Genomic DNA, 12,836 nt, shown 5'->3' with positions numbered 1-12,836 from the left:
GGTAGAGAGAGAGGCTAGATGGGGTGAGATGGAGGCCGGATGGGGTGGGATGGAGGCCGGATGGGGGGAGATGGAGGCCGGATGGGGGGAGATGGAGGCCGGATGGGGGGAGATGGAGGCCGGATGGGGGGAGATGGAGGCCGGATGGGGGGAGATGGAGGCCGGATGGGGGGAGATGGAGGCCGGATGGGGGGAGATGGAGGCCGGATGGGGGGAGATGGAGGCCGGATGGGGGGAGATGGAGGCCCAGGTACAGTCATCTTTCAGGATAAGCGGGGAGGGGGAAGAGGAAGGCCATGGCAGGGTCAGAGAAGGCGTCGTCTTCAGATGGGGACGAGAAGGAAATCCTTGGAGGAGAACGGCTGGGAGGAAGTGACCCCCGGCTGGAGCTGTCTGGTTTTGGAGTCAGTTGCCTCTATGGAACGGGCCCCACTCATCCTCTCGTGCGGCTGCTGGGACCCGGGGCTGGGAGCTCGTTGAGGCCCTTGGATGACGAACAGAAGTTGTCTGAGCTGCAGTTTCCTCTTCTGTAAATTGAGGAGAAGACTGCCAGCTCCTGGGGTACGGAGGCACAGAATGAAATGCACCTGTTACATGGCAGCTGCTGCACCCCAGATGTCGTGTCCTGCTGCTGCTCTTAGAGACAGGGTGGAGGAGAAGGAGAAGGTCCCCTCCTGGAGCACTCTGGACCTGCAGAGCGGAGAAGTGGGGAGCACGCCCACAGAGCAGTGATGCACTGTCTGGACTGTCCGCAGAGGAGAGGCATGGAGCGGAATCGTGGTTCGGACAGGCCGGGGTGCCCCACGAGGCAGCGGGGTCCTCTCCACGAGAGATGCACCAAGGGACCAGCCGTGAGAGCCCGGCCAGGCTTAGAGAACACATCGGGAGGCTTGGTGCCCTGTAGCCCAGCGAATGAAATAGGGAGAGGTGTGGACGGAAATGGGGACTGACAAAAACGTCAAGGGTTATGGGGTTCGTGTGTGAGAGAGAAAAGTGGAGATAGAGACAGAGAGAGCATGGGAGGGAGAATCACTGGTCTGGGACAGTCTTGGGGCGGGGAGGGGGGCTGGGAGAGCGGGCAGGTCTGGGGCCCCATGGTGACAGTGAGGATGCAGAGACGGTTCCTGGGGGCAGGTTGGGGTGCTCAAAGGCCAACTCTGGGGGCGGGTTTCAGAGAATTAGATGGAGCAGTCTCATGACTAGGGCAAGGGCTGGCCGCGTTCCCCGAACACTGACGCTCCTCATTTCTCACGGTTCCTCCTGATTTTTGTTATATGACTACCTGCCGAAAAGAGTCATCTTTGCCTTTATGCATCTTTTGGTGTGGAATATAATATGTTATTTCATATGATATAGCAAATACGTTTCATATTACGTTGTGTTTGTAGTTAGTTTTTTATTGGCCCATACTTGCCGGAGTAAGATGCGATTTTTCCATACGAGATTGTGATGTGCAGTGATTAAACAGGGCATTTGGGGCACCCGCCATCCCAACCACTTGCTATTACTTTGTTGGAAATGCAATATTTTTTTTAAAGCTTTTTACCATAGGTGCATGTGCTTACTGGAGAGAGACAGAGATGGAAAGTGAGAAATCAGCCCCTTTCCCAGGGGAATGGCCATGCTGCAGTCTCTTCTCTTCCATTTTCCTCTCAGATTTTTGAACATCTATACACACACACACACACACACACACACACACACACACCCCTAGTGTGGTTTTCAAGCTTCCAGGGCCAGGACTCGATTGGCAGTTGACCATGTGGGAGTCTAGCATCTTAACTACCAAGCCACCCGCTGACCCAGAAGTGAAATAATTTCTAATGGTTACATAATATCAAGCTATCTTTGCACACACGGCTTTGTATTTTTTGGGGTTCTCTCCCGGGGTAAATTCTTGGGTCTGAGATGACTGTGCTCAGGTGTTGACTGGTTTATGGGGGAAGGGGGTGGTGTCTGGGTACGCTGTTGGTTTCCGGCCGCAGGCAGGCCCTCCTAGAGCCGGGAGGGTGGGCAGTGCAGAAGGACAGCAGGACATTCCATGCTAGAGTCAAATGGAAGCTTACGTGGATGCCCCACGTCCTCCTCGCGTGTCTCAGTTCTGCACGTGGCCTCTGCTATGCAGGGAATGGCTGGAGTTCGCATCTGTGATCGAGCGATGAAGTTGTCCTCGGTTCAGTCCTTTATCATGTTTTAGTTGTTGCTATAGGGCATGTGCATTCACCAGAAAGAGAGAGACACAGAGAGAGAGAGGAAAGTGAGAAATCACCCCCCAGAGGGCATGGCCACACCACAATCCCTTCTCCATTTCTCCTCCCGGGATTTTGGGCACACATACATGTGTCTGGTGTGATTTTCAAACTGCTGTTTTGGGGCTCGAACTGCATAGCCAGCCATGTGGGATCCAGCCCCTTACCTTCCATGCCACCTGCTGGCCTGCTTGGCTTGGTTCTTAAATGTTTTCTCTGGGGTGTCATTATGGAGCTGAACAAGGTGTGTGTCTGTCCGGAAGGAGAAAGTGCCGTGAACGGGAGTCAGTTGCTCTGTTTCAGCGTTCTTTTGGAGGAAGAACAAAACAACTTCGTCTTTAGACATTAAAGATTTATTGGGACCAGCAGATGGCATTAATGGTTACATCACTAGACTCCCATGTCGTTCACTGTGGTTCGGGTCTTGGGCCCGGCAGCTTAAAACTCATGCTGGGTGTGTGCGCATGCGTGCTCAAAATCCTGAGAGGAGACTAGAGACGGGAAGAGATTGCAGCGTGGCCATCTCTCCAGGGGGGTTTTGCTTCCTGTTTCTCTGTCTCTGTCCCTCTGGTGAGCTCAAGTGTCCTATACCAAAAATCAGTCTCTCTGTAAAACAAACAAATAAAAACAAATAAAAATGAAAAGAAAAAAGAAATGAAAAAGTAAGTTTATTTTAATTACAGTCATTACAGTGTTCGCATATTGAATAATTTTAACAGTTCAAGGGAGACATGACTTAGGTCATTATTAAAGAAATGATCATCTTTTGCATCTGATTTCATTAATAAATGTTGCTATTAATAACATTTTCCTTTGTCTTGATGATGCTGTAATGATTCCTTCCCCTTCTTTCTTCTCTTTTCACAGAAAAAATACAGGAAAGGGTTTATTGACATTTCCAAGATCAAGTGTGTGGAAATAGTGAAGAATGATGACGCTGTCATCCCCTGTCAGAACAAGTACCCGTTTCAGGTGAGCTGGCAAACTGGGGACGGCGTGGTGCTAGACTTTCCGTGCTCACTCGTCCACGTTCCGTGTCCTGTCATTGCTTTGGTGGCTGCTTCTCAGGTGGTTTGGACACTGTACTGCTCATTGTTGTTCTCCCTGCACTGCTCAAGTCCTTGTGAGTGATCTCGCTTTTGTTTTGCCCGGTTCGGTTCTCCCAGTGGTGCTGTGTTTCCAACTCCATGCGTTCTTTCCTGCCATTCGGGGTTCTTACAGAGCAATCAGGGTAAGGAATGAGGACGAGGCTGAAAACTGTGGGACCCGAGACACTCAGAAGGAGCTGGAGTGAGTTCTTTGAACAGAAATGAGATGAAAGGCCGAAATGAGAAGTGTCATCCTGGGGGTGTATGGTGATTAGAGTGGCCATGTTAGTTCATGTTTTTCTTCACAGTGACCCTATTACATAGAGAGAGAAATATGTTGATCCCGGGACCAGCAATTGGCGTAATGGCTATGTCGCTGGACTCCTATGTGGTCGATCACGGTTCAGGTCCCGGACCCGGTGACTTAAACTCATGCCGGGCGCGTGTGTGTGTGCGTGCCCAAGATCCTGAGAGAAAAATGGAGGAGAATGGAGGAGAAGGGACTGCGGCATGGCCACCCCCTTTGGGGGGTGATTTCTCACTTTCTGTCTCTCTCTCTTTCTCTGTCCTTCTGGTGAGCACACGCACCTTATAGCAAAAACCTCTCCAGAAAAAAATACATATATACATGCTGATCTCAATTTTCAAGCCACCGGGTCTGAGACTCGGTTTGTAGTCAACTATGTAGGAGTCTACCGAGCCACCTGCTGGCCCAGAAATGAAATGCTATTAATGGATGCATTATATCAAGCTATCTTTGCACACACTGCGTTGCATTCTTTGGGATTCTCTCCTGGGGTACATTCTTAGGTGTGAGATGACTGTGCTCACCGTGGGAGTGGTCTGGGGAGAAGGGAGTGCTGTCAGTTACCGGCCACAGGCAGACACGCCTAGAGCTGGGAGGGTGGGCATTGAAGGAGGACAGCAGGACATTCTGTGCTCGAGTCCAATGGAAGCTTACGTGGGTACCCCACGTCCTCCTCGCATGTCTCTGAGTTCCGTGTGTTACCTCTGATGTAGGAAGTTGGGGTGACTAGGCCCAACACCAGTGCCAAATTCAGGACCACAAGATGACCAGGTTCCTGTCTCATAGTCTCTAAGAATTAGGGTCACAGACACAGGCCAGGGTACTAAAGTGGAGTTTTTCAGAGAGGAAAGGAGAAACAGAGCTTCCCAACAGGGAGGGGTCCCAAGAATGGGTTGCTGAAGAGGAGCTGGGCCCGACATTTTTTTTTTACACGTCCTGTGTTGGGGCTCCGTGGCAGTGATTCACGTCATCCTTCTCCTCTTTGGGAGTGGGCTCACAAATCACAAGAGTGTAGACATTCAGACGTCAGTTACTTACCATTCAGCAGATCTTCGTCCGAGATCTGGAGCCCACAGAGTTTCTAGTTTTTAATCATGTTTTCTGCAAGTCTAAGCTGAAGCTTTGTTCTTTGATGGATTTTTTTCTAGTGCTTCTAAAATGTAAACTCATTTAGCCCCCCTTATCTTGCAGGTGCAAGCCTGCCTGTCATGTTCCCACTTCTCAAACTATTCTTCACAGCAAGTTATTGCTCAAGGTCCTTTGCTCTCTTGCTCCCCAGACCAAGAGAGACCGCGCTGTTGGGAATGCAGGAATGATAGGGAAAATGCCAGCTCCCGATGGCACTGTCTCAGGAAAGCTGCAAGTACGCAAGGAGGGAAGCTGACCATTGCTTTTCAGTGAGAGCAGCAAATGACTTTTATTACAAGCTTGACTACAGTGACTCCATCTTGTCTCATGTTCTGCAGTCCATGGGCTAACCCTGTCTATTAGCCAGAGAACCTACTCCTGCCTCACCTCTGCCCAGGGCCCCACACGTGGGGGAACATCTGTGGCTGAAGGTTCGTGTATGTCCCAGGACTTCCCGGCTGCTCTGTGATGGCGGGCCAGCCAGCCAGGCACGCACTTCTTGCTCCCAAGGGGGGTAGGTGTGGCTGCTCAGCCTGTCTGTCCGTGCAGGGCTCTTGGGGCACACGTGCCCAGCCCTCAGCTGTGTGGAGTCAGGCCCTGACTCCCAGAGTGTGTGGCAGCACATACTCTTCCCCAGCTCTGGGGCACCCCTTGTGTGGGTGAGGGGTTCGCATGCTTTGCTGTGAGCAGCGACTGTCAGCTTTCCCCGTGGTGTGCTCTCTGTGCCGAGGGGACGGTGGCTCCTCTTCCTCAGTGTGGTGTCTTGTGGTGCTTTGCGTGTCTTCAGTTGCTGCTATGAAATGATCAATTACATTTGCAGCGAACAGTTACCAGTATGGGGAGTTAGATGAGAGAGAAAAATGTCCAAACTTCTCAATTGTTCCCTGCTATGGTGACAACCATACAAAAGGAAGGGACTGCCTTATTTATTATTTTCTTTTTGCTATGGGGCCCATGCACTTGCCCGAAACAGAGATAGACAGAGAGAGGGAAGGTGAGAACGCGCACCCCAGGGGGCATACCACACTGCAGTCCCTTCTCCTCCGTTCTCCTCTTGGGATTTTGGACATACATGCACATGTGCCTGGTATGTTTTTCAAGCCACTGGGTCCAGGACTTAAACCACAGAGTTGGTGGGGCCAGCAGGTGGCATGGCGGCTGGGGTGCTGGACTCCCAATGGCTAACCGTGGTTTGAGTCCTGGACCTGGTGGCTCCCTCCCTCCCTCCCCCCCTCTCTCTCTGGTGAACACACACACACACAGTTGGCCATACGGGATCCAGTGCCTTAACCTCCATGCCACCAGCTGCCCTGTCTGCTGTTCCTGCTTTCGTTCCTGCTGTTCTCCCGAGTGAAGAGCAGGGGCAGTAACTGCTTAAAGAGGTGACACTGAGGCCAAGCCACCCGCTTTGCTACTGAGTGGCTTTGTGACTTGTGTAAGTCACTTGACCTCTCTGTGTCTGTGTCCTCTCCCGAGCTCATGGTGAGGCCCAGCTGAAGTGGCTGCGTGTGCACTCACGAGCCAAGGGGCTGCCAGCTGCCCTCAGTGACATGACGTCACCCTCCCGTTCCGTTCCGCCTCTCATGCTGCTGCCGTGGGGACACCACATATGCCACCCTGTCTCCAAGTGACCCTGCTTAAATCATTTTCCTGACTAGCTGTGTTGAATGCACATGTAATGATGCATGTGTATGGAACGGTGTGTGTGTGTAATGGCATGTGTGTGTAGTGGTGTGTGTGTAACTATGTGTAGTGGTGTGTGTAACAGCATGTGTGTATAGTGGGGTGTGTGTGTAATGATGTGTGTGTAATGGCGTGTGTGTGTGTGTAGTGGTGTGTATGTTAATGGGATGTGTGTGTAAGTAGTGGTGTGTGTAACGGCGGGTGTGTATGTAGTGATGTGTGTGTAATGGTGTGTGTGTGTAGTGGGGTGTGTGTAGTGGGGTGTGTGTGGGTGGTGTGTACGTTAATGGGATGTGTGTGTGGGTAGTGGTGTGTGTGTAATGGCGGGTGTGTATGTAGTGATGTGTGTGTGGGTAGTGGTGTGTAACAGCAGGTGTGTATGTAGTGATGTGTGTGTAATGGTGTGTGTGTGTAGTGGGGTGTGTGTAGTGGGGTGTGTGTGGGTGGTGTGTACGTTAATGGGATGTGTGTGTGGGTAGTGGTGTGTGTGTAACAGCGGAAATGGGTGTAGTGATGTGTGTGTAATGGTGTGTGTATAATGGTGTGTGTGCGTAATGATGTGTGTGTAGTGGTGTGTGTGTGGTGTGTACGTTGATGGGATGTGTGTGTGGGTAGTGGCGTGTGTGTAATGGTGGGTGTGTATGTAGTGATGTGTGTGTAATGGTGTGTGTATAATGGGGTGCGTGTGTGTAGTGGGGTGTGTGTAGTGGTGTGTGTGTAATGGTGTGTGTATAATGGGGTGTGTGTGTAGTGGCGTGTGTGTGTAGTGGTATGTGTGTGGTGGTGTGTACGTTGATGGGATGTGTGTGGGTAGTGGTGTGTGTAACGGTGGATGTGTGTAGTGGTGAGTTTGTGTAACTACGTGTGTGTGTGTTGTGTACGTTGTCTGTGTGGTGGTGTGTGTGTGGTGGTGTGTGTGTAACGGCATATGTGTGTGGCATGTCTGTGTAATGGCATGTGTGTGGGTGGTGGTGTGTTTGTGTAACAGCTTGTGTATGTGTAAAACTCCATGTGATGTTTAGCACAGAACCTCTCTGACCCCCTGTCTGATGAGTGTCAGACATTTTGGGGGGGCAGGAGTACTTGTGGGGAGTTCTGGCTCTTGTGTTTGTGGATTAGGAATTTTTTGTTGCAGAGAATTCGAATTTTTTGTTCTGCAAGCTTTGGATGTTTTTAAAAATGACCATCCTAGTAGAACAGAAAGCATTTTGGACCATTAGAAACCATTGCAGTGTGGGACCAGCAGATGGCGTAATGGTTACGCCACTGGACTCCCATGTAGTCAACCTCAGTTCAAGTCTTGGACCTGGTGGCTTAAACTTATACGGGGTGCGTGTGCGTGTGTGTGAGTGTGTGTGTGTGTGTGTGTGTGTGTGTGTGTGCCCAGGATCCAGAGAGGAGAATGGAGGAGAAGGGATTGTGGTGTGGACATCACCTGAGGTGGGGGTGATTTCTGTCTCTCTGTCTCTCTGTCTCTGTCCCTTTGGTGAGCGCCCACACCCTATACCAAAAATCTCTCTTAAAAAACGAACAACAACAACAAAAATTGTTGTAATGAATAAATATAAACTCAAAAACAATTTTCAAAATTAATCAATAAGAGACAAGCTTGAGTTGTAACTGTAATTTATTTTATTAATTTTTTAGGGGTTTTTGCCTTGGGGAAACAACTTGCTAGAGAGAGAAAGAGAGAAACGGTGAGAGGGAGAGCAAGAAATCACCCCCCTGGGGGTATGGCCATGCTGCAATCCCTTCTCCATTCTCTTCCCGGGGTATTGGGCACGACGCACGTATGCCCTTCTCCATTCTCTTCCCGGGGTATTGGGCACGCACGTATGCCTGGCGTGAGTTTCCAGCCACTGGGTCCTGGACTCGAACCATGTTTGGCCATGTGAGAGTCCAGCGATGTGACCGCTGTGCCGTCTGCTGGCCCCATACCTGTGTAATTTAAACCAGCAGGATCTGAAAAGTGAAAGACATCCCTCTTCCTCTAAGTTAAGTAAGAAAGAATAGATCCTGGCTTTACATCTTCACTGTGAAACTTTGCATGGGGTTCAGATATATGGTTAAAAAAAAAGGTAGAAGGAAAGGAGGCATTTCCAGAAGACACTGGAAGGAAGAAGGAGGCTGCTTTCCCCAGCATCTTCTAGCTCTGGAAAGGGACAGAGGAAGTACGGAGGAGCCAGCCCCGCCGCCCCGCTGTCCCGCTGGTGCCTGTCACGCTGGCTGTGGGCTGAGACGTGTCTGGGCCCCGTCTCTCCTGCCTTCCAAACGCTGCCTGTCTGCCCGACGCCTGCCGGTCTCCCCAGACCACGCCGTCGGTAGGGCTGTCGGACACGTGAGTGAGTGAAGGAGGCTAGAAATGGGAGGGAGGGGAACTGCTGGGTTAGCGGGACACCCAGGGAGAGGGTCTCCTTGACGCCATGGCTCTGGGCTTCCAGGTCTGCAGGACCCGTCCCTCCGCAGCTGTCGGGTAACTCCTAGGAGCCGTGAGACTCACATGAGAGCCCCGATTCGCTGGCTGCATCCCCCCAGGTTCGCTGTGCACATGGCTGACACGGCAGGTGGCCCACCGGCTGGGGTCTGGGCCTGGCACAGGGAAGGACCCGGGCCCCTACGCCTCTCTCTGTGTGTGCCGGAGCGCCTGGGATGCCCAATTAGAGGGTGGTTGTTTGCGTTTGATGTTATTTCCAGAAATTTCTTGATAACCCACATGCTCCAGGTTAGCTAGGTAATAATATATCAAGCTAGTTTTAGTTGCTGAAACTCTGAATTTGGAATACTTTACTATTATAATTACTCTTTTGGTTTCACGACTCTTTGAAAAACTTCACCCATGCTCACGAGCTTTCTCAGGTCACGGTGCTGACATGAGGTGAATTTTGAGACGTTAGACTGCTCGCAGCGGGAAAGCCAGGCCGAGGAAGGAGTGACGGGGCAGCGTGAAGGTGCCTGGGAGAAAACACGAAGAAAAGCCTTTGCGTGTCAGACAGGCCCCGCTCTTAGCCCCTCACCTCGTCTGCACTGGCTTTCTCACTGGAGAAGGGGGGCGCTGGCAGTTAGAGACCCGGGCTGCCCTGCAGGGAGTGAGGCTGCAGGTGGGAAGTGTGCGGCCCCGCGTGGGGACGCGGTGAAGAATGACAGTGACAGAGTGTGACTGATACACCGCGGTGGCTGACAGCTCCAAGGCCTCCCGCTGCACCTTGCAGACCCATCCGTGTTCGTGCAGAATGAAGGGCGTGGTGCACTTCGACGTCGTTAGCTTGCAGAGGCCGACCTGGGTGAGGCGTGAGCTGACAGCCCTGAAGGAAACAGCTCCTCACGCCACCTCGGCACTTTATATGTCTCTGCATCCCCTCTCCCGTTCTGTCCTGTGATAAGCTATCCCGACTCATCTTCCCAGGAGCCTTCATTTGGGCTCTGTTGGTCTCCCCGTCCCAGCACGGAGGTGCGTGCACACAGCCCTGTGGTCCTGTGGTTCCCACGTTGCAGTGGCAGTACCTGCGTTCGGAGTGAGCGGGGGGTGGGGGGGGACGGCCACTTACCCACGAAGACAAGTGTGTTTCAGTGCAAGGGAGGTTCCAGCCTGCCTGGCGTTTCTGCCAGTCAAGGTGGCCGACCACCACGGGTAAAGCAACAGACCGAGACAGATCCCTGGGTTAATTTCCGAGCCTCGCTTTTGTTATTAACATTAAAAACAAGACTTTTCCCACCGGGAGCCACCTCTGAAAGAGCTTGTTTACAAATGTGGGCTCAGGAGTCAGAGCCCCGGCCGCCCAGATTCGCAGCCAGATGCCAGCGGGCAGGCTGGGGACTCCGTAGGGACCGTTTGCAGGGCCTGCGGCCTGCATGGACCCCGAGGGTGTGCGGGAGTGGAGGACCTGTGCATGGGCCTCGGTTTCCTCATCTGTAACACAGAGATGCCATTGCATTGACGCGGGATTCACGTAATATCTATAAAGTGTACAGCTTAGGGCTGTGCTAATCGGTGCTTACCAGAGTTACTACTGCAATTGTTGTTATTGTTGTGCAGCTTATTTCTTTACTCCTTCCAGGAGTCAGAGAGGTGGGAAGACAGCACCCCAGCAGGGTCTTTGCTGCGATTCATTCCCCATTTCCGGCCGCCCAGGGTCCCCGGCATGCAGGTGCTCAGCGTACAGAGGGGAGTTGCTGGCACCTCAGCTTAGCCCTGCGCCACCAGCCCCTATGCAGTCACTGATCGTGGCGAGAGAAACCACAGGCGTGGTGTGGAAGGAGGGGTCCACTCATCTGAAATATGACTTAGAAAGTCCTGGGGTGGAATACTGTTACCGCACGTCTGCCTCGGGACGGCAGTCAGACTGCAGGGATACTCAGTTACCAGAGCGTCCTGGGCTGTGTATGTTCTCCTATAAAAACACGGTTCTTTGCAAAGCGTGTGCCCTGTTCGATGTAGAAGTGAAGGAAGTGGAGTGCTCTTGTAAGAAAAGGATCGAGGGGGGCCAGCAGATGGCATAGTGGTTATGTCACTGGACTCCCCACATGGTCAACTGTGGTTCAATTGGCTTGAAAATCATGCTGTGCGTGTGTGTGTGTGTGTGTGTGTGTGTGCGCGCGCGCGCGTGCGCGTGCATGCGCCCAAGATCCCAGGAGGAGAATGGAGAAGGGACTGGGATGTGGCCATTCCCCCCGGGGGATGATTTCTCATTTTTCCTCTCACTGTCTCTTCTCTTTCTCTCTTTCTCTTTTTCTCTTTCTGGGGAGCGTATGAGCCCTAAGGCAATAAAAACCTCTTTAAAAAAAAGAAGGAAAAGAATCGAGGTTCTCTGGATGGGAAGGAACTGGCTTTTCTTCAGTCACTCGAGAACTTGCTGGTCCTGCAGTGCCGCAGCCGCGTGCTGGACGGCAGTGCCGTGTCTGCGCGTCTCTCAGCCTCCTCTTCTGTTCCAGGTTGTCCACGACGCTAACACCCTGTACGTTTTCGCACCGAGTGCGCAGAGCAGGGACCAGTGGGTGAAGAAGCTAAAAGAAGGTGAGACTCGTATGCGCGGTGTGTCCATGCAGTTTTTAAACGGTGTGGCATGGCCGTCGCTCACACGGACACGGCCCCTGCACCCACTGCGTCTGTAATCTCTTCATCTGCAGAAGTCTCTGCAGACATTACTGGACGTGCTGCCGACATCCTGGAGAGCTTCCCCTTTTAAGATCTGATTCTTCCTAGCAGTGTATAAACGGTTTCTAAGAAAAGCATGCTTCCGTTAAATGCATAGTGCATTGGAAAGCGATAAGGCTGGGGCTTTTATGATAATGGGGTTTGATATTTTCAAAGAAGCTGGCACACGTCGTCCACACGTGGTGTGGAAGGGTTGACGCGTGCACAGAAAGTGAGTCAGTGAGCGTCTGTCCTCAGGCCCGGCCACTCCTGTAGAACAGAGTGGCGCGGGCCGGGCCGCTTTGGCGTTACCCGCCGTGGTGGAGCCACGTCCTTCTGCTCAGAGGTGCGTCTCCACAGAGGGGAGGTACGCGAGCAGCACGGCTTCTCCAAGTGCCACGTCTCAGGTGTTCTGAGGGGTTCTCATCCCCAACACGGGATCCGGGGAGCAAGCCACGGTCGGCAGCGTTGCTTACGAAGTGTTCCGGAGTGTTGGTCTCATTTCATTCATTGTGAATGTCTTTGTGAATTGCAGAAATAAAGAACAACAATAATATTATGATTAAATATCATCCTAAATTCTGGGCAGACGGAAGTTATCAGTGTTGCAGACAAACCGAAAAACTAGCTCCTGGGTGCGAAAAATATACTCTATTTGAGAGTAGTAAGTATTCATTTTACTATATAATTAATTGTGTATCGAATGAACATATTGGCGTGGGGAGAAAGTGACATGATTTTGATTTTTAAGTATACCATACTTTGGGCCAGCCAGTGGTATAGTGGTTAAGGTCACTGGATCTACATGACTGACTGTGTGGTTCGAGTCCTGGACCCAGCAGCTTGAAAAACACATTGGGCGTGCGTAAGTGTGTGCCCAAAATTCCTAGAGGAGACCGGACAAAAAGGCGTGGCCACCCTCCCTCCAGGGCATGTGTGTTGATTTCTCACTTTCCCTTTCGCTCTCTCTTTCTGGTGAATGCACACACTCTAAACAAATTTAAAACAAATAAACAAAAAAATAACAGAATACCTCCTAGCACAATGTGAAGGCAGGGCAGGCATAGTTTCTAAGAGCAATTCATTACCGGCAGTTAGCGTAATGGCTATGTCGCTGGACTCCCATGTAGTCGACCGCAGTTCGCGTCCCGGACCCGGTGGCTTAAACTCACGCCGGGTGCATGTGCGTGCATGCCCAGGATCCCGAGAAGAGAATGGAGGAGAAGGGATTGTGGCGTGGCCATCCCCCC

General features: G+C 51.9%; 1 protein-coding gene across 5 annotated transcripts in view; it reads left to right on the top strand.

Annotated features, from left to right (window-relative positions):
• The window catches only part of TEC (tec protein tyrosine kinase), a 166,619-nt gene that overhangs the window by 115,043 nt on the left and 38,740 nt on the right, over positions 1-12,836 (top strand). For all 5 annotated transcript variants that reach the window (XM_006141445.3, XM_014591948.2, XM_014591942.2 and 2 more), the window contains exons 3-5: positions 3,117-3,221; positions 11,385-11,466; positions 12,122-12,250. In XM_006141445.3, the coding sequence (XP_006141507.1) occupies positions 3,117-3,221; positions 11,385-11,466; positions 12,122-12,250 (316 nt within the window). The remainder of the gene's footprint in view (positions 1-3,116; positions 3,222-11,384; positions 11,467-12,121; positions 12,251-12,836) is intronic.

This window comes from Tupaia chinensis, unplaced genomic scaffold, assembly GCF_000334495.1.
Source record: "Tupaia chinensis unplaced genomic scaffold, TupChi_1.0 Scaffold000054_1, whole genome shotgun sequence".
In the NCBI taxonomy this organism is placed as follows: Eukaryota; Metazoa; Chordata; class Mammalia; order Scandentia; family Tupaiidae; genus Tupaia; species Tupaia belangeri.
This window is presented reverse-complemented; position numbering and strand designations above follow the sequence as displayed.